The sequence below is a fragment of the Taudactylus pleione genome, unplaced genomic scaffold (assembly GCF_031769625.1).
Source record: "Taudactylus pleione unplaced genomic scaffold, aTauple2 ptg000516l, whole genome shotgun sequence".
NCBI classification, from domain to species: domain Eukaryota; kingdom Metazoa; phylum Chordata; class Amphibia; order Anura; family Myobatrachidae; genus Taudactylus; species Taudactylus pleione.
Window position 1 is genome coordinate 115,988 of NW_028284918.1, and position 21,265 is coordinate 137,252.

General features: G+C 49.5%; 1 protein-coding gene across 1 annotated transcript in view; it reads right to left on the reverse strand.

Annotated features, from left to right (window-relative positions):
* Window positions 1-21,265, reverse strand: part of NVL (nuclear VCP like) — a 135,794-nt gene that overhangs the window by 44,617 nt on the left and 69,912 nt on the right. The window contains exons 10-15 of the mRNA XM_088450344.1: window positions 16,773-16,874; window positions 15,559-15,676; window positions 13,082-13,226; window positions 8,870-9,122; window positions 7,948-8,166; window positions 4,921-5,025 (exon numbers count right to left, since the gene is read on the reverse strand). Of these exons, the coding sequence (XP_088306470.1) occupies window positions 4,921-5,025; window positions 7,948-8,166; window positions 8,870-9,122; window positions 13,082-13,226; window positions 15,559-15,676; window positions 16,773-16,874 (942 nt within the window). The remainder of the gene's footprint in view (window positions 1-4,920; window positions 5,026-7,947; window positions 8,167-8,869; window positions 9,123-13,081; window positions 13,227-15,558; window positions 15,677-16,772; window positions 16,875-21,265) is intronic.

The window sequence follows — 21,265 nt, forward strand, 5'->3', positions numbered from 1 at the left end:
CAGGAGTGGGAGGAAGTAATCAGTTGGCATGAAAGGCGACATTTGTTGAGTGAAGAGGACGGGCGAGCAGTGTGACAGGAGATGAGGTCAGAGATGTTAATCGGAGGGGAAAGGGTGAGGGCTTTGTAGGTGGGTGTGAGAAGCTTGAAATGGGCTCTGAAAGGGAAGGGGAGCCAGTGTAGGGCTTGTAGGAGAGGGGAGCCAGTGTAGGGCTTGTAGGAGAGGGGAGCCAGTGTAGGGCTTGTAGGAGAGGGGAGCCAGTGTAGGGCTTGTAGGAGAGGGGAGCCAGTGTAGGGCTTGTAGGAGAGGGGAGCCAGTGTAGGGCTTGTAGGAGAGGGGAGCCAGCGTAGGGCTTGTAGGAGAGGGGAGCCAGCGTAGGGCTTGTAGGAGAGGGGAGCCAGCGTAGGGCTTGTAGGAGAGGGGAGCCAGCGTAGGGCTTGTAGGAGAGGGGAGCCAGCGTAGGGCTTGTAGGAGAGGGGAGCCAGCGTAGGGCTTGTAGGAGAGGGGAGCCAGCGTAGGGCTTGTAGGAGAGGGGAGCCAGCGTAGGGCTTGTAGGAGAGGGGAGCCAGCGTAGGGCTTGTAGGAGAGGGGAGCCAGCGTAGGGCTTGTAGGAGAGGGGAGCCAGTGTAGGGCTTGTAGGAGAGGGGAGCCAGTGTAGGGCTTGTAGGAGAGGGGAGCCAGTGTAGGGCTTGTAGGAGAGGGGAGCCAGTGTAGGGCTTGTAGGAGAGGGGAGCCAGTGTAGGGCTTGTAGGAGAGGGGAGCCAGTGTAGGGCTTGTAGGAGAGGGGAGCCAGTGTAGGGCTTGTAGGAGAGGGGAGCCAGTGTAGGGCTTGTAGGAGAGGGGAGCCAGTGTAGGGCTTGTAGGAGAGGGGAGCCAGTGTAGGGCTTGTAGGAGGGGGAGCCAGTGTAGGGCTTGTAGGAGGGGGAGCCAGTGTAGGGCTTGTAGGAGGGGGAGCCAGTGTAGGGCTTGTAGGAGGGGGAGCCAGTGTAGGGCTTGTAGGAGGGGGAGCCAGTGTAGAGCGTTTGGAGAGGAAGAGCCAGTGTAGAGCGTTTGGAGAGGAAGAGGAGCCGAGCGGCGGCATCGAGGACATATATTTAAATAATCAAGGTATTCGTTATATTTTAATATTTTAGTAATGATTATCAATTTTTTCACGTTCAACACTATATAATGAAATGCTGGCATTTTATGTTAATAAGTAATGGTGACAGGACACAGAAATGACGCAATGTGTGTGGATTAACAGACAGACCGTAAAAAGATCGACAGTGTCTAGATAGACACCAGATGTTAGACAGTCAATAGGTCGACAGGGACAAAAGGTCAACACACTAAAGGTCGACATATAAGAAGGTCGACAGGGTCAAAAGGTCGACATGAAAATGGTCGACACAAAAATGGTTGAAACACGCTTTATTTTTTTAGCCCTATTCTTCACCCTAACCCTCCCCTTGGTGCCTAACCTTGACCGTTGGGGTAGGTGCCTGACCCTTACCGTCCCTTCTAGTGCCTAACCCTAACCCTCCCTCCTGGTGCCTGACCCTGACAGTCCCTCCTGGCGCCTAATCCTAATCCTCCCTCCTGGCGCCTAATCCTAATCCTCCCTCCTGGTGCATAACCCTGACCGTAGGGGTAGGTGCCTGAACCTTACCGTCCCTCCTAGTGCCTGACCCTAACCCTCCCTCCTGGCACCTAACCCTAACCCTCCCCTCCTTGCGCCTAACCCTAATCCTCCCTCCTGCTGCCTAACCCTGACCCTCCCTCCTGGTGCATAACCCTGACCCTCCGGTAAGTGCCTAACCCTAACCCTCCGGTAAGTGCCTAACCATAACCCTCCCTAACCCTCCCTCCTGGTGCCTAACCCTGACCTTCCCTCCTGGTGCCTAACCCTGACCCTCCGGTAAGTGCCTAACCCTCCCTCCTGGTGCCTAACCCTCCCTCCTGGTGCCTAACCCTGACCCTCCCTCCTGGTGCCTAACCCTGACCCTCCCTCCTGGTGCCTAACCCTGACCCTCCCTCCTGGTGCCTAACCCTGACCCTCCCTCCTGGTGCCTAACCCTGACCCTCCGGTAAGTGCATAACCCTCCCTCCTGGTGCCTAACCCTCCCTCCTGGTGCCTAACCCTGACCCTCCCTCCTGGTGCCTAACCATGACCCTCCGGTAAGTGTATAACCCTCCCTCCTGGTGCCTAACCATGACCCTCCCTCCTGGTGCCTAACCCTGACCCTCCCTCCTGGTGCCTAACCCTGACCCTCCCTCCTGGTGCCTAACCCTGACCCTCCCTCCTGGTGCCTAACCCTGACCCTCCCTCCTGGTGCCTAACCCTGACCCTCCGGTAAGTGCCTAACCCTAACCCTTCCTCCTGGTGCCTAACCCTAACCCTCCCTCCTGGTGCCTAACCCTGACCCTCCCTCCTGGTGCCTAACCCTGACCCTCCGGTAAGTGCCTAACCCTAACCCTTCCTCCTGGTGCCTAACCCTGACCCTCCCTCCTGGTGCCTAACCCTGACCCTCCCTCCTGGTGCCTAACCATGACCCTCCGGTAAGTGCATAACCCTCCCTCCTGGTGCCTAACCCTCCCTCCTGGTGCCTAACCATGACCCTCCCTCCTGGTGCCTAACCCTGACCCTCCCTCCTGGTGCCTAACCCTGACCCTCCCTCCTGGTGCCTAACCCTGACCCTCCCTCCTGGTGCCTAACCCTGACCCTCCCTCCTGGTGCCTAACCCTGACCCTCCGGTAAGTGCCTAACCCTAACCCTTCCTCCTGGTGCCTAACCCTAACCCTCCCTCCTGGTGCCTAACCCTGACCCTCCCTCCTGGTGCCTAACCCTGACCCTCCGGTAAGTGCCTAACCCTAACCCTTCCTCCTGGTGCCTAACCCTAACCCTCCCTCCTGGTGCCTAACCCTGACCCTCCCTCCTGGTGCCTAACCATGACCCTCCGGTAAGGGCATAACCCTCCCTCCTGGTGCCTAACCCTCCCTCCTGGTGCCTAACCATGACCCTCCCTCCTGGTGCCTAACCATGACCCTCCCTCCTGGTGCCTAACCCTAACCCTTCCTCCTGGTGCCTAACCCTAACCCTCCCTCCTGGTGCCTAACCCTGACCCTCCCTCCTGGTGCCTAACCATGACCCTCCGGTAAGTGCATAACCCTCCCTCCTGGTGCCTAACCCTCCCTCCTGGTGCCTAACCATGACCCTCCCTCCTGGTGCCTAACCATGACCCTCCCTCCTGGTGCCTAACCCTGACCCTCCCTCCTGGTGCCTAACCCTGACCCTCCCTCCTGGTGCCTAACCCTGACCCTCCCTCCTGGTGCCTAACCCTGACCCTCCCTCCTGGTGCCTAACCCTGACCCTCCGGTAAGTGCCTAACCCTAACCCTTCCTCCTGGTGCCTAACCCTAACCCTCCCTCCTGGTGCCTAACCCTGACCCTCCCTCCTGGTGCCTAACCCTGACCCTCCCTCCTGGTGCCTAACCCTGACCCTCCGGTAAGTGCCTAACCCTAACCCTTCCTCCTGGTGCCTAACCCTAACCCTCCCTCCTGGTGCCTAACCCTGACCCTCCCTCCTGGTGCCTAACCATGACCCTCCGGTAAGTGCATAACCCTCCCTCCTGGTGCCTAACCCTCCCTCCTGGTGCCTAACCATGACCCTCCCTCCTGGTGCCTAACCATGACCCTCCCTCCTGGTGCCTAACCCTAACCCTTCCTCCTGGTGCCTAACCCTAACCCTCCCTCCTGGTGCCTAACCCTGACCCTCCCTCCTGGTGCCTAACCATGACCCTCCGGTAAGTGCATAACCCTCCCTCCTGGTGCCTAACCCTCCCTCCTGGTGCCTAACCATGACCCTCCCTCCTGGTGCCTAACCATGACCCTCCCTCCTGGTGCCTAACCCTGACCCTCCCTCCTGGTGCCTAACCCTGACCCTCCCTCCTGGTGCCTAACCCTGACCCTCCCTCCTGGTGCCTAACCCTGACCCTCCCTCCTGGTGCCTAACCCTGACCCTCCGGTAAGTGCCTAACCCTAACCCTTCCTCCTGGTGCCTAACCCTAACCCTCCCTCCTGGTGCCTAACCCTGACCCTCTGATAAGTGCCTAACCCTAACCAACAAAAAAAATAAAATAATAATCACCTGTTGACCATTTTTGTGTTTACCATTTTCATGTCGTCCGTTTGACCCTGTCAACCTATAGTGTGTCAACCTTTTGCTTGTCTAGCATCTGGTGTCATTCTAGACATTGTCAACTTTTTTTTACTGTCTATCTCCAGAACCCTGACGAAATATTTTATTAAAGACACTTTTTCTACACTGTAGTTTCACATGAATGATTGATTTATACATACTGAGTATTGCCCGTAACAAGTCACATGGTTGTATTAGAGTATGTAATATACAGCGAAGCCATATAATATAACGAACACCTCACAGGGTTCATCAGAGAGAAGGGGGAGGGGGTTATCTACTGGTTTCCATGGAGATATAAGATGGGGAGAAGCACAGAAACGTAATGTGTGTGTAAAGCGGATATAGTGAAATATTGTAGGGGGTCTTATAGTATCTGACATTTCTTTCTCTGCGCACAAAGCTCATCATCGTGCCACACCCAGAGGATTAACGGGAGGATCTCACTGGATGTGATCGCATCTGGGGAAAGTCTCCATGTTGTGAGATGGGGCCGAGCTCTGGACAAGTAACTGCATACTTCCCAAACTGTAACGGGACGAAAATAAGGCCCGCAAAGACGCCTCCCTGTTCCCCGCGAAGCCCGTCACTTCCTCCCAGGCGCCATCCTCATCTGCGCTGCAAATCAGGGCAGGAGGGTGGAATGGAGAGGTGACCTCCCTAAGCACGTTCCCATGGGAACACTTTACTGAAGGCTTTGGGCCTACTCCTAGAAGTACAGCACGGAACCATTCTCTTACCTTTGCAAGTAATGTTTTGCCACAGCCAGGAGGCCCAGCTAGTAACACACCAGCTGGAGCCATCAGACCGAGAGCCTTAAACTGCTGCGGGTTCCTCACTGGCGCCTGCAGGAAAATAAACCGCATTAGTGGCGATTGTAGATGCACGCAGACCACGCGGGGAGAAAATCCTCAATGACATTAATGGGTCTCCCTTATTTATTGCAACCTCTCCCCTGAGACGAGGGGGCGACAGGAGTAAGTTCCTGCTACAGAGGGAAAGCTTTTAGATTGACCGTTTAAACACACTTGTACCTAATGGGCTTAATGAAGGTCAATATTTGAGCTGTTTTCTTTGATATTTCTCTAGTTGAGCTCCGGTCGATTAATCTATATATTCTGCGCTCTCCATCATATCTCTCTTTGAATAATTTTTTCACTTTTTTTGTTTTTCATATTCTTTCGATTTGTTTTATTATTTGGGTATTGTTATATTGATGTGTGTTGTCTATTGTCATATTGATGTGTGTCGTCTATGTGTTGTATTGTGTTTGTTATGACTGTGCACTTGAACCATTAATGGCCACCCAAATACCGTATATACTCGAGTATAACCCGAGTTTTTCAGCACAAAAAATGTGCTGAAAAAGTCCCCCTCGGCTTATACTCAAGTCAAGTGTAGCGCTGACCGGACGGAGTTCGGTCAGCGCTACACACTGCCAAACACACAGCCGCTGGAGCCGGCAGCTGCGTGTTTTCTGTAATCAGCAGCCGCAGATGCCAGAAAACACGCAGCTGCCGGCTCCAGCGGCTGTGTGTTTGGCAGTGTGTAGCGCTGACCGAACTCCGTCCGGTCAGCGCTACACTTGACTTGAGTATAAGCCGAGGGGGACTTTTTCAGCACATTTTTTGTGCTGAAAAACTCGGGTTATACTCGAGTATATACGGTATTTGGGTGGCCATTAATGGTCAGACTCTCAGCGGCTGCTGCTGTTCCCACTGCGGGAGCCATCTTCCGGCTCCCGCAGTGGGTGATGGGAGACACGTCGTCATGACGACGTCTCTCCCATGCAAAGCGGCCGGAGGAGCGGACAGCGGCGGGACCAGGAGCGGGAGTTTAAGGTAAGTGTTTATTTTCTTTTTTCTTTTCGCGTCTCTCTCTACTAGGGGGGGGGGGGGGGATCTTACTACAGGGGGCACTACCAGGGGGCGATGACTACAGGGGGCACTACCAGGGGGCATTATCAGGGGCACTACCAGTGGGCGATTACTACATTGGGCACTACCAAGGGGCATTATCAGGGGGCGATTACTACAGGGGGCATTATCAGGGGGCGATTACTACAGGGGGCACTAAAAGGGGGGATTACCACTGGGGGAACTACAAGGGGGGGATTACTACAGGGGGCACTACCAGGGGGGGATTACCACTGGGGGAACTACCAGGGGAGGATTACTACAGGGGGCACTACCAGTGGGGGATTACTACAGGGGGCACTAAAAGGGGGGGATTACTACTGGAGGCACTGAAAGGAGGGATTACTACTGGAGGCACTGAAAGGAGGGATTACCACTGGGTGCACAACCAGGGGGAATTACTACTGGGGGCACTACCAGCTGCTGCCATTTCCCACACTAGGCTTATACTCGAGTCAGTAAGTTTTCCCAGTTATTTGAGGTAAAAGTAGGTATCTCGGCTTATATTTGGGTCGACTTATACTTGAGTATATACGGTAAGCGGATTAGTATGACTATGTTTATGTCATGATATTTCCCCTAGCATGCATAATTGGCTATATTTAGCTTTACCTGTATCTGGCTTTATTATCAATATGCGGCTTTGTGGTTACTATGGCTACCGTCTTTGTGCTGTCTAGGTTACCGCCACGTCATCTCCGATTACGTGATCGGGTTTGTCACGTGGATGGGCCACACGCCATTCTCCACGTGTGCGACTAGTCACTTCCGGAACGGCGTGTTCAGTGAAGGAGACGCGCGCAACCTGGGGGTGAGTTTGTTAACGTGTGTGGCTATTTATATGGCTCATTGTGCCTTAGTCTTTTCTGCTCTTGATAAAGGCGCATGCAGCGCCGAAACAGCTGTCGAGATTAGATTTACTGTCTTAGGGTCCGGTGAGATGCATACTGACACCCTGGTTTTGTTAAGTATACTACTATGATGTCATGCTTCACCCTTGTTGGACTCTACCAGTGACTGATATGATTCATGCTGCCGCTCTTTGCTGCCATTGTGTATTTTTATTAATACAGACTTTTTTTGCATTTACTAATTGGATGTGCTGGTTCTTTGAATTTACTGTCTACCATTATCTTATGTACTGTGCACTCCTTCGCTGCCACATCTAAGAGTGCTACTGGGACTTCAACTCATATATATATGTGCTGGTTCTTTGAATTTAATAAATATATATATATATATATATATATATATATATATATATATATATATATATATATATATATATACACACACACACACATACATATATACATATATATATATACACACATATATATATACACATACACCCCCTGGGGGTGGCGAACTGAAATGCGCAAAAAGTGATCCGTTTGGGCGCCCAAAAGGCACTTTTTGTGATCGTGCCCAGCACTTTGGTCGGGTTTAGTTTAGCAGTTTTACGCAGCTATACCAGGCCTCTTTGGGCACGATAATCAAAATCAATTGAATATCGGCCCGCAATCTCCTGTCACTTTAGACAGGAGATCGGGAGCGATAATACAATCGATTGCTGCCCTATATATCCAAATTTGACAGATTTGACCGCACACTGCGTTACGTGCTAACATGCGGTCTATTAGTGGGGCCAGTAGGTTAGGACACACAGAGCCTGATTCAGCATGGTGCTGCTTAAACGTGCATTCTTACCCCCCCCCTCCAGTTAACACCCACAAACGACACTTCCTGTCAATCACTCGGCGTAGCCGCTGCGATCGCATGTCTGGTTCACGCACTGCGATGCATACGCATCGACAATCCTATAAATATGTGGCTGACCCAAGTACTCACCAGTATAGCCATGGTAAGCTCCTCCCGAATTTCATCCAGTGCGCCTATGTCCGCCCACGTCACGTCTGGCACGGTAGCGAAGCCTTCTCGCTTGGCGGAGGGCTGCACGGCCGGCAGGGCGCTCAGAAAATCAGCCATCTCGATGCGCATACCACGCAGGTGCTCCTCTGGGAAGGGAGTCTGGTCCTTCAGGAGCCTCAGGAGCTGCTGCAGCTCATCCTAGAAACGGAGGACACATCCTCATTAGCCAATGGGCAGAGACCGGACAGGATAATATATATATATATATATATATATTATATATATATATATTATTTATTACCCGTCGCTGGGGGTAGTTAATTTTTCCAACTACAGCACAAACTGGATGAGCAGAAGGGAAAATATGTAATAAGCCTAAAGCTTTAGATTTGCGTCATCTTACCAACTTCTATCTATGCTTTTCAATAGTGTTTCTATATCATTATGCAGATGGCATTACTACCCTATGGCAACAGGATTAAACCAGGGTCATTTCCCTGGAAAAAAAACTGCTCATACTACAAGGGAGAACCGGACCTTGTATCAAAAATAAAGCAACTCAAACTTATGATATGAATACTTGGCTGAGAGGCATAAAATTAAGATAAAGTTGAAAAAAATATAGTAAAACACAGGAAGGTTTGTACAAGTCAATAAATTAAAGTCCATTTAAAGTTTCAGGGACTTCATATTTTATGGAGGTGGAGCCACATTTTCTTCTCTACGCTGTGAGATTACGTGAAATTTAGAGGCTCTAGTAATTAGTGTATAATTTATTATTTATAAGCTATTCAATCAGAAAATGTTTTGACATCTATCTTAAGTAAAATTCAGTGGCTGCGATCTAACCGTCTACAACGCAAAACAGCAAAATGAGACCTGTGGAAACGCTATTGTGTACCTGACTTGGTCGCAGATCCTGGACTAGTAACTGGGGTGTTACATCTCCTGGAAGAGAGGCCGGATCCTCTATACCAGCCTCCACGGGCCTCTGCTCCCGCAGCAGGATCAGCGCTCTATTGACTGCGCACATTGCTGCCTCCCGGCAAAGCGCCATAAGATCCGCGCCAACATACCCCGGCGTCAGATGAGCCAGATGTTTGAAATCGAAGGATTCTGGGAGTTTTAATTTGCGGCACAAAGTCTGCAGGATCCTGTGAGGGATTACATTGAGAAAGAAAAAAAAAAGCCAATGAATCAATGAGATGTCTTTCCCCGAGGTCTGATGCTTGGCCTTGAAGTACGGAATCACCTTGGTAAATTTCTTATCGGAAAGTCATAGCTATCAGTAACAAGTTTTTCCTCTTACAGCCTGACCTGCAAAGTTTAAGTGGCCAATAGATTTTTTTCCTTATGCAGAACTTAGATTAGCTCTGCTCCACTCAAGTGCTGCCCCCTAGCTGTGGAAAATAATATTGCATGATATATATATATATATATATATATATATATATATATATATATCTCTCTCTCTCTCTCTCTCTATTAGGAGGAGAAAGCAAAACAAATGAAAAATATACATCCATTAAAGAACTCCAAGTAAGGCATCTTCCCCTTCAGCCACCCGGAGACAGACACGTGTTTGTCCAATAGGGTTTATACGCAAAAAAAAGCAGGTTTCAATACAGATTTTACCGCAGTATGCACAATCTGTGCCGCAGGCAACGGACATTAAAGCGACTACAATGTAGACTTTATACTTGTTAAGTTTTATTTTTCTTGTAAGGAGTACCCCTGCATTCTGCGACCTGGGCAAGTCTCCGCTATGTATTTAACTTTAGTTATCACAGATGTCTTCCCCATCTGTATCATGCCTGTCCCTCCCCTTGAGAATGTAAGCTCTTGCGAGCAGGGCCCTCTACCCTCTTGTGCTTCTCCTTACTTTATTTTCATCTACTTCTTAGGGGGCCTATCCACTAGCAGATAAATATGAACAATGAACGATTTATATCGTTATCTGCTAACGGATAGGGCTGAACCGATAAAAACGCGCGGCCGACAAATTGGGTCTTTTGTCTCTCCAACATGTTGGTCAATTATCGTTTATCGCTGACAGATATCAGAAATATCTGTCGCGGTAAACGACTAACGATTTTTTTTAATGAAAATGAATAGAAATATAAAAAAAACTCCACTCCCAGAATGATGTCATGCAATATCGTTCGTCGTTCAAACAAATCTGTCATGTACATGACCGATATCATCTCTCACAGCAGCCCCAGGAATTTTCAAGGGATAAATCTTTTGTCTTTCAGAAAGATCTGCTAATGGATGGGCCCCTTTACTCACCACTAGGGCACCTAACACTTGGTTGCTGTTGTGTATTGTATTGTAAGTCACTTTTTTGGTTATGTACTTTGTAAGGTGCTGTGGAACACTTGTGGCGCCATATAAATAAACAATAATAATAATAATAATTAGAGTATTATACAAGTATGGAGACATAACAGTTACACAGAGCACAAGAAATGTTACAGCAATATGGTAATAATACAATCACAGAAGTGACAGGACAGGCGCCAGGTCATCGCTATAAACAGGTTTTAATCCAAAAAGGATTTTCTGGGTCTACAGCGAAGATCAATGAAGGGAACAAAGGAAATTAATATTATTTACTTTATAGATAATGGGTGTTTAGGAGGGACGGGGAGGAGAGTATAAGTGGGTGAGTTGGGGTTGGGGCACCAAATAGTCATAAAGTCTCAGTTCTGTAAAATGAGGTGCACAGACCCTCCGCTTCCAGACCCTAGTAGGAACACCTGCACACCTCCTACATCCTCCTGGCCATACACGGCCTGAGCAAGCCTGGACGCCACGGCGGAAATCTTGGCGTATTTGTGCAAACAGAGGCGCACACCGAGGCCAAACCTGTATTGGCGCTGCAGGGCGGCTGTTTTGCCCTTCGTGAATGACCTCCACTGACTAGGTGCAGTGCTTCAGTCTGCCGGTCTGATCTCAGGGGGCCCCGATAGCTAAAAAGGTGCTGTAGGAGAGGAAAATATCCAATTGGGCAAAACATTATACAATACCCCGGAGAGAGTTGTGGCCCAAGGACTATTTCAAGATCACATACAGTCAGGTGCATAAATATTGTGACATTGACAGAATTTTCATATTTTGGCCTCTATTCACCACCACAATGGCTTTGTAATGAAACAAACAAGATGTGCTTTAACTGCAGACTTTCAGATTTAATTTGAGGGTAATTACATCCAAATCGGGTGAACGGTGTAGGAATTATAACGGTTTCTATATGTGCCTCCCACTTTTTAAGGGGCCAAAAGTAATGGGACTATCAACTCAAAAGCTATTTCATGGACAGGTGTGGGCTATTCCCTCGTTATTTCATTATCAATTAAGCAGGTAAAAGGTCTGGAGTTGATTCTAGGTGTGACATTTGCATTTGGAATCAGTTGCTGTCGACTCTCAACATGAGATCCAAAGAGCTGTCACTATCAGTGAAGCAAGCCATCATTAGGCTGAAAAATCAAAGCAAACCCATCAGAGAGATAGCAAAAACATTAGGTGTGGCCAAATCAACTGTTTGGAACATTCTTAAAAAGAAACAATGCACCGGAGAGCTCAGCAACACCAAAAGACCCGGAAGACCACGGAAAACAACTGTGGTGGATGACAGAAGAATTATTTCCCTGGTGAAGAAAAACCCCTTCACAACTGTTGGCCAAATCAAGAACACTCTCCAGGAGGTAGGTGTATATGTGTCAAAGTCAACAATCAAGAGAAGACTTCACAAGAGTGAATATAGAGGGTTCACCACAAGATGTAAACCATTGGTGAGCCACAAAAACAGGAAGACCAGATTAGAGTTTGCCAAACAACATCTAAAAAAGCCATTACAGTTCTGGAACAACATCCTATGGACAGATGAGACAAATCAACTTGTACCAGAGTGATAGGAAGAGAAGAGTATGGAGAAGGAAAGGAACTGCTCATGATCTAAAACATACCACCTCATCAGTGAAGCATGGTGGTGGTAGTGTCATGGCGTGGGCATGTATGGCTGCCAATGGAACTGGTTCCCTTGTATTTATTAATGATGTGACTGCTGACAAAAGCAGCAGAATGAATTCTGAAGTGTTTCGGGCAATATTATATGCTCATATTCAGTCAAATGCTTCAGAACTCATTGGACAGCGCTTCACAGTGCAGGTGGACAATGACCCGAAGCATACTGCAAAAGCAACCAAAGAGTTTTTTAAGGCTAAAAAGTGGAATGTTATGCAATGGCCAAGTCAATCCCCTGACCTGAATCCGATTGAGCATGCATTTCACTTGATGAAGACAAAACTGAAGGGAAAATGCCCCAAGAACAAGCAGGAACTGAAGACATTTGCAGTAGAGGCCTGGCAGAGCATCACCAGGGATGAAACCCAGCGTCTGATGATGTCTATGCGTTCCAGACTTCAGGCTGTAATTGCCTGCAAAGGATTTGCAACAAAGTATTAAAAAGTGAAAGTTAGATTTAGGATTTTTTAGTTTGTCCCATTATTTTTGGCCCCTTAAAAAGTGGGAGGCACATATAGAAACCGTTGTAATTCCTACACCGTTCACCTGATTTGGATGTAATTACCCTCACATTAAATCTGAAAGTCTGCAGGTAAAGCACATCTTGTTTGGTTCATTTCAAAGCCATTGTGGTGGTGAATAGAGGCCAAAATCTGAAAATTCTGTCAATGTCCCAATATTTATGCACCTGACTGTATTTGCCTTTGTCAAAGTACATTGTACAAGTCTATCTTATTTCTTCTCACTGGTTTTCTGAAAGCAGGTTTGCCATTGAGCAGACCAGTCTCCACCGGAGTGCAAATACAAGCAGTAACAGCCCGTGCAGTAATCAGACAGCTCAGCCGGAGTCACCTCCGCTCAGGAGTCCGAAGGGCAAGTTCAGAGTGCTGGGCCGGACGCCTGACAAGGTTTACGTAAGATTTATGTAACTTAAAAGCAGCATTGTTTAGATTTAGGTCATTGTATTAAGAATAGAGGTTACGTCCTAAGCTCTTAAGACAAGGAGGGCGGTACCTGCACAGTTCTCACTCCATAGGACAAGAGGAGGACACAAATTGATTTAAATGGCGCGTTAAATCGGTATTACCTTTGTCTGGCTCCCTCGTCTGGGATCCCGAGGCAGATCTCCCGGTCAAACCTCCCAGCGCGTCTCAGTGCAGGGTCCAGCGAATCGGGGCGGTTTGTGGCCCCGATGACGAGAACCTGTGCGGTGATGGACAGATTGTTCAAGTCTGGTGGGAGAAAAAGCAAAGATGGTCGTTTTTCCCGGATAATCAGGAAAATGATTTCTTTCTAACAGGCCGTATAGGAGGAGAGGCTGGCCTCAGCTATGGAAAGTTACTAAAATCAGAATTATACCGTGCAAAAGTTCTCCATTGGGGCCCATACCATTTATGGTCTTCCTTAGGCCTCGGGGAGCCGGAACGCCTGTGTATTAAACTCAGTATCTACACTCTATTTGCCTGTCAGACCGTGCGGATGGCGAGCTGTCATTTTTATTTAAGTGAGTGGAATAGAGTTTTCCATTTTAATTAAAAAAACAAAAAACACTATTTATCAGTGTTGTACAAGTTTATATTATGTACACATTAAAGGACTACAATACAGATTTAAACACTGAAACAGAATTTGACATTGACAACTGGAAAGAGCCTCCAGATCCATTGAGTACAGTATGCCAAGTATTCCAATATAACTCCACTATGGAAATGACCAGCTCTGTTTATTTTTAATATAAAGTACTAGTAAGTAAATGGGTCACATCAGCCGCCCCGAGCAGCACCCACTGTAGCCCCCCTCATCCCTTTACACTTAGAACCACGTGAGAGACAATATTAGGCCATGCAATCGTTATCACAGCTGCTGTTACTACACGAGTCCAGGAGTTTGTGAAACGGTCACATACAGTGCATCCAGAAAGTATTCACAGCGCTTCACTTTTTCCACATTATTTTGTTATGTTACAGCCTTATTCCAAAATGGAATAAATTCATTTTTGTCCTCAAAATTCTACACACAACACCCCATAATGACAACGTGTAAAAAGGTTTTTTCGAGATTTTTGCAAATTTAATTAAAAAAAAAAATTGAAAAACATCTAAGAAATCACATGTACATAAGTATTCACAGCCTTTGCTCAATACTTTAGTTGATGCACCTTTGGCAGCAATTACAGCCTCAAGTCTTTTTGAATATGATGCCACAAGCCTGGCACACCTGTCTTTGGCCAGTTTCACCCATTCCTCTTTGCAGCACCTCTCAAGCTCCATCAGGTTGGATGGGAAGCGTCGGTGCACAGCCATTTTCAGATCTCTCCAGAGATGTTCAATCGGATTCAAGTCTGGGCTCTGGCTGGGCCACTCAAGGACACTCACAGAGTTGTCCTGAAGCCACTCCTTTCATATCTTGGCTGTGTGCTTAGGGTCGTTGTCCTGCTGAAAGATGAACCGTCGCCCCAGTCTGAGGTCAAGAGCGCTCTGGAGCAGGTTTTCATCCAGGATGTCTCTGTACATTGCGGCATTCATCTTTCCCTCTATCCTGACTAGTCTCCCAGTTCCTGCCGCTGAAAATGATGCTGCCACCACCATGCTTCACTGTAGGGATGGTCTTGGCCTGGTGATGAGCGGTGCCTGGTTTCCTCCAAACTTAACGCCTGGCATTCACGCCAAAGAGTTCAATCTTTGTCTCTCATGGTCCTTCAGGTGCATTTTGGCAAACTCCAGACGGGCTGCCATGTACTTTTTACTAAGGAGTGGCTTCCGTCTGGCCACTCTACCATACAGGCCTGATTGGTGGATTGCTGCAGAGATGTTTGTCCTTCTGGAAGGTTCTTCTCTCTCCACAGAGGAATGCTGTAGCTCTGACAAAGTGACCATCGGGTTCTTGGTCACCTCCCTGACTAGGGCCCTTCTCCCCCGATCGCTCGGTTTAGACGGCCGGCCAACTCTAGGAATAGTCCTGGTGGTTTCCGAACTCCTTCTGTTTACGGATGATGGAGGCCACTGTGCTCATTGGGACCTTCAAAGCAGCAGATATTTTCTGTGCCCTTCCCCAGATTTATGCCTCGAGACAATCCTGTCTCGGAGGTCTACAGACAATTCCTTGGACTTTATGCTTGGTTTGTGCTCTGACATGCACTGTCAAGTCTGGGACCTTATACAGACAGGTGTATGCCTTTTAAAATCATGTCCAATCAACTGAATTTACCACAGGTGGACTCCAATTAAGCTGTAAGAACATCTCAAGGATGATCAGTGGAAACAGGATGCACCTGAGCTCAATTTTGAGCTTCTTGGCAAAGGCTGTGAATACTTATGTACATGTGATTTCTTAGTGTTTTCTTTTTATTAAATTTGCAAAAACTCAAAAAAAATTTTTTACATTATGGGTTATTGTGTGTAGAATTTTGAGGACAAAAATGAATTTATTCCATTTTGGAATAAGGCTGTAACATAACAAAATGTGGAAGAGGTGAAGCGCTGTGAATACTTTCCGGATGCACTGTATTCGTGTGGCAGCGCAATGACCAACTGGTTTATAAAGGAAATGGAGACCATTACTAACCATCCATGCAGGTCAGCAATTGGGCCACAATCCTGCGCTCCATGTCCTTGGAAGCCACTTCTCGCTTTGGGGTAATGGCATCGATCTCATCGATGAAGAGGATGCAGGGGGCACTGCCCTGGAACACGAGGAATATGTCATCATACGGGAACAGTTGGTCATTTCTCTCTCCTAATGGGGGCTGCTCTGTAAAGGAGCCGCAATAGAGGCCGGTAACACTGACTGCGGCAATGAGATCCTGCACTCGGTGGGTCAGATCCCGGCGCGCTCAGGCACAACATTGGCAGCACAGTATAAATAGGATTACTGCTGTGTTGTGCCAGTCCCTCCTACACACATCAGAGGCAGACATTTTTTGGGTGTATCGTTAGCGCCTAACCTGAGGGGGGGCAACAGTGCACGTCAGAGCCTAACCCGGGGGGGGGGGGGGGGCAACAGGTCACGTCAGCGCCTAACCGGGGGGGGGCAACAGTGCACGTCAGCGCCTAACCCGGGAGGGGGGGCAACAGGTCACGTCAGCGCCTAGCACGGGTGGGCAACAGTGCACGTCAGCGCCTAACACGGGGGGCAACGTACATGTTAGCGCATAACATGGGGTAACACCGTACATGTCAGCGCATAACACGGGGGGAGCACAGTACATAGTGTACATTCTAGCACCCTGCACCTGTCACAGCCTGTGCAGTTACTCTATAATGCCTGGTGTGTCACTCTCTGCTCTGGTGCTTCTAGCACACAAACTGCTTAGTATCAGCAGTTTGTTGCACCAGCTAAGTGTGCTAGAAGCACCAGAGCAGAGAGCTACACCCCAGGCAGGAAAGAGCGTAGTACAGTGAGGGCCTCACCATGGCTTGCTCAATGCATAACACGGCATAATAGTACATGTCAACATATAACAAGGGGTAACAGTACGTCAGTGTATAACACATAATAACAGTACTAGTCAACATATAACATGGGGTAGCACAGTACATATATGTCAGCATATGGGTAACAGTACACGTCAGCGTAGAACACGGGGTAACAGTACACGTCAGCGTAGAACACGGGGTAACAGTACACGTCAGCGTAGAACACGGGGTAACAGTACACGTCAGCGTAGAACACGGGGTAACAGTACACGTCAGCGTAGAACACGGGGTAACAGTACACGTCAGCGTAGAACACGGGGTAACAGTACACGTCTGCATAGAGTGGTACAGTGAAGGTCTCACCACGGCTTGGTCAAAGAGTTCCCTCAGCTTCTGCTCAGACTCCCCCGATACGCCGGACACCATTTCTGTGGCTGCGACCTTCAGCATCGGTAACTCCAGTGACTGGAATAGAAAGGGACTTGGCGTCAGTGAGCGCTGGTAACGCTATTACTGGTGAGCTGCTACCTAGTCACTATATAAGCTGTGTATGGTCATACAGACAGGGACTTGGCGTCAGTGAGCGCTGGTAACACTATTACTGGTGAGCTGCTACCTAGTCACTATATAAGCTGTGTATGGTCATACAGACAGGGACTTGGCGTCAGTGAGCGCTGGTAACACTATTACTGGTGAGCTGCTACCTAGTCACTATATAAGCTGTGTATGGTCATACAGACAGGGACTTGGCGTCAGTGAGCGCTGGTAACGCTATTACTGGTGAGCTGCAACCTGGTCACTATATAAGCTGTGTATGGACATACAGACAGGGACTTGGCGTCAGTGAGCGCTGGTAACACTATTACTGGTGAGCTGCTACCTAGTCACTATATAAGCTGTGTATGGTCATACAGACAGGGACTTGGCGTCAGTGAGCGCTGGTAACGCTATTACTGGTGAGCTGCAACCTGGTCACTATATAAGCTGTGTATGGACATACAGACGGGGACTTGGCGTCAGTGAGCGCTGGTAACGCTATTACTGGTGAGCTGTTATAGTCACTATATAAGCTGTGTATGGTCATACAGACGGGGACTTGGCGTCAGTGAGCGCTGGTAACGCTATTACTGGTGAGGTGCTACCTAGTCACTATATAAGCTGTGTATGGACATACAGACAGGGACTTGGCGTCAGTGAGCGCTGGTAACGCTATTACTGGTGAGGTGCTACCTAGTCACTATATAAGCTGAGTATGGTCATACAGACAGGGACTTGGCGTCAGTGAGCGCTGGTAACGCTATTACTGGTGAGCTGCAACCTGGTCACTATATAAGCTGTGTATGGACATACAGACGGGGACTTGGCGTCAGTGAGCGCTGGTAACGCTATTACTGGTGAGCTGCTACCTAGTCACTATATAAGCTGTGTATGGACATACAGACAGGGACTTGGCGTCAGTGAGCGCTGGTAACGCTATTACTGGTGAGCTGCTACCTAGTCACTATATAAGCTGTGTATGGACATACAGACAGGGACTTGGCGTCAGTGAGCGCTGGTAACGCTATTACTGGTGAGCTGCTACCTAGTCACTATATAAGCTGTGTATGGACATACAGACGGGGACTTGGCGTCAGTGAGCGCTGGTAACGCTATTACTGGTGAGCTGCTACCTAGTCACTATATAAGCTGTGTATGGACATACAGACAGGGACTTGGCGTCAGTGAGCGCTGGTAACGCTATTACTGGTGAGCTGCTACCTAGTCACTATATAAGCTGTGTATGGACATACAGACAGGGACTTGGCGTCAGTGAGCGCTGGTAACACTATTACTGGTGAGCTGTTATAGTCACTATATAAGCTGTGTATGGAGATAACAGGAGATATGGTAAGAACTTACATTTGTTATCTCTGTTTCTACGAAGTCCATAGGGTCCACAGGGTTGACCTTGGGGTTATAGCTGGAACAGGATCCATGGGCACCACACAGTTAAGCTTTTAGCTCCCAGGATGCACTTGGGTCCTCCTCTATACCCCGCCCCCGAGCCACAGGCACCTCAGTTGGTAAGCAGCCTAGGCCGGAGGAGAATATGGAACAGAGAGAAGGAAGACTGGAACACACAAGAAACCATACTCACAGCAATAGGAGACGGAAAACTGGTGACCAGCCACACAGCCCATTTGAAGCCAGGTGCGTCAGGGCGGGCGCCCTGTGGACCCTATGGACTTCGTAGAAACAGAGATAACAAAGGTAAGTTCTTACCATATCTCCTGTTTTCTACTTCAGGGTCCATAAGGGGTCCACAGGGTTGACCTTGGGGATGTCCCAAAGCAGTTCAACTAAGGGCGGGGACGCTCCTGTGCTGAAAGGAGCACCCGGCGCCCAAAGGAAGCATCCTGAGAGGCGAAGGTGTCAAACGCATAGAACCTCAAAAACGTTTGAATAGAAGACCAAGTGGCCGCCTTACACAGTTGAACAGCAGAAGCGCCACTTCTAGCAGCCCAAGAGGGACCCACAGAACGAGTGGAATGAGCCTTAACAGAGGCTGGCACAGGTAAACCCTCTTGTGCATAAGCCTCACAAATAACGGAACGAAGCCAACGGGCTAACGTTTGTTTGTTGGCAGGCCAACCCCTCTTGTGAAAATCAAAGAGGATAAACAAGGAATCAGACCTCCTAACCGAAGCCGTCCGGTCTACATAAATTCTAAGCGCCCGGACCACATCTAAGGAAGTCTCACCAGCTGAAAGATCAGGGGACTGAAAAGCTGGCACAACAAGTTCCTGATTAATGTGGAACTTCGAGACCACTTTGGGCAAAAACTCAGGACGAGTGCGGAGTACCGCTCTGTCCTGGTGAAAAATCAGGAAAGGAGGGCGACAGGAAAGCGCCCCCAATTCAGACACCCTCCTGGCCGAAGCAATTGCCAGGAGAAAAACCGTCTTAAATGTCAGCCACTTGAGCTCCACCGCCTCAAGAGGCTCAAACGGAGGACCCTGCAGGACCCGCAGCACCACCGCCAAGTCCCAAGGAGCCACAGGAGGCACAAAGGGAGGCTGGATCCTGAGAACACCCTGGAAAAAGGTGTGAACGTCTGGTAGTATTGCAATCCGCCGTTGAAACCACACGGACAAGGCGGACACATGAACCTTCAGAGATGCAAGGCGTAAGCCGAGATCCAATCCTGACTGAAGAAATTCCAAGATCCTGGAAACTCTGAACACCTGAGGACCATAATGTCTGGACTCACACCACTGAAAGTAAGTGTGCCACACTCTGTGATAAATCCGTGCTGAAGCAGGCTTGCGTGCCCTGAGCATGGTACCAATAACCGAACTGGAGAAGCCCCGAGACCTCAAGACGGCTGTCTCAAGAGCCACGCCGTCAAAGACAGCCGACCCAGATCCGGGTAAAGGCAGGGCCCCTGAGACAACAGGTCCCGACGCTGAGGAAGAAGGTACGGAGCGTCGATGGAGAGGCTCCTGAGATCGGAGTACCAAGGACGTCTGGGCCACGCCGGAGCTACCAGCACGAGCATGCCGCCGTCCTGCTTGAATTTCCGCAGAGCCCGAGGAAGCAGGGATAGCGGAGGAAACAGATACGCCAGGTGAAACGTCCATTTCACCGACAGCGCGTCCACCAGACTTGCGCCTGCGTCTCCTGTCCTTGACCCGTAAACGGGCAACTTGTGATTGTGACGGGAGGCCATCAAGTCCAGCTCCGGCAGTCCCCACCTGTCCACGAGTAGCTGAAACACCTCTGGGTGAAGCGACCATTCCCCGGGATGCACGTCGTGATGGCTGAGGAAGTCCGCCTCCCAATTGAGGACTCCGGGGATGAAGACCGCCGAGATCGCCGGAATGTGACCCTCCGCCCAAGTCAGGATACGAGACACCTCCGACATCGCTGCCTGACTGCGAGTTCCGCCTTGGTGGTTGATATACGCCACCGTGGTGGCGTTGTCGGACTGCACCTGTACCGCCCTTCCGTGAAGAGCGGGGCCGGACGACTGCAGGGCCCTGTATACTGCCCGCAGTTCCAGGATGTTGATGGGGAGAAGTGCTTCTTCCGCTGACCAACGACCCTGAAGCGACAAAGAGCCGGTCACTGCCCCCCAACCCCGGAGACTGGCATCCGTCGTGAGCAGGACCCAGTCCGGGATCCAAAATGGGCGCCCCTCGACCAGATGAGCTGTCTGAAGCCACCAAGCCAAAGATTGCCGAACGTCCGGAGACAACACCAGCACCTGAGAGCGGATCCGGTGAGGTAACCCGTTCCATTCTGATAGAATCAGCCCCTGCAGGGGCCGGGAATGGAACTGGGCAAATTCCACCATGTCGAATGTCGACACCATGGACCCCAGAACTCTCATAGCCGAATGGACCGACAGACGGCAACGGCTCAGGCAACTGCGTATCCGCAGCTGTAGGGAGGCGACCTTCTCCGGAGTCAGGAAGATCCTTTGCTGACGCGAATCCAGCAGGGCTCCCAAATGAACCATCCGCTGTGATGGAATCAGGGAGGACTTTTTCCAATTTATCAACCACCCGTGTGCTTGCAGGCAAGCGATCGTCAGGTGGAGATGTTGAAGCAGTACCTCCGGGGAGCTCGCCAGCAACAGGAGGTCGTCCAGATACGGCAGCAGCCGTACATTCTGGTTCCGAAGATGTGCGGCCATGACCGCCATAATCTTCGTGAACACCCTTGGTGCCGTGGAGAGACCAAAGGGTAGCGCCCGGAACTGATAGTGGTGTTGAAGGATAGCGAACCTCAGATACCGCTGGTGTGAAAATGCTATCGGAACATGGAGGTAGGCGTCCTGGATGTCCAGGGACACCATGTAATCCCCCGGTTCC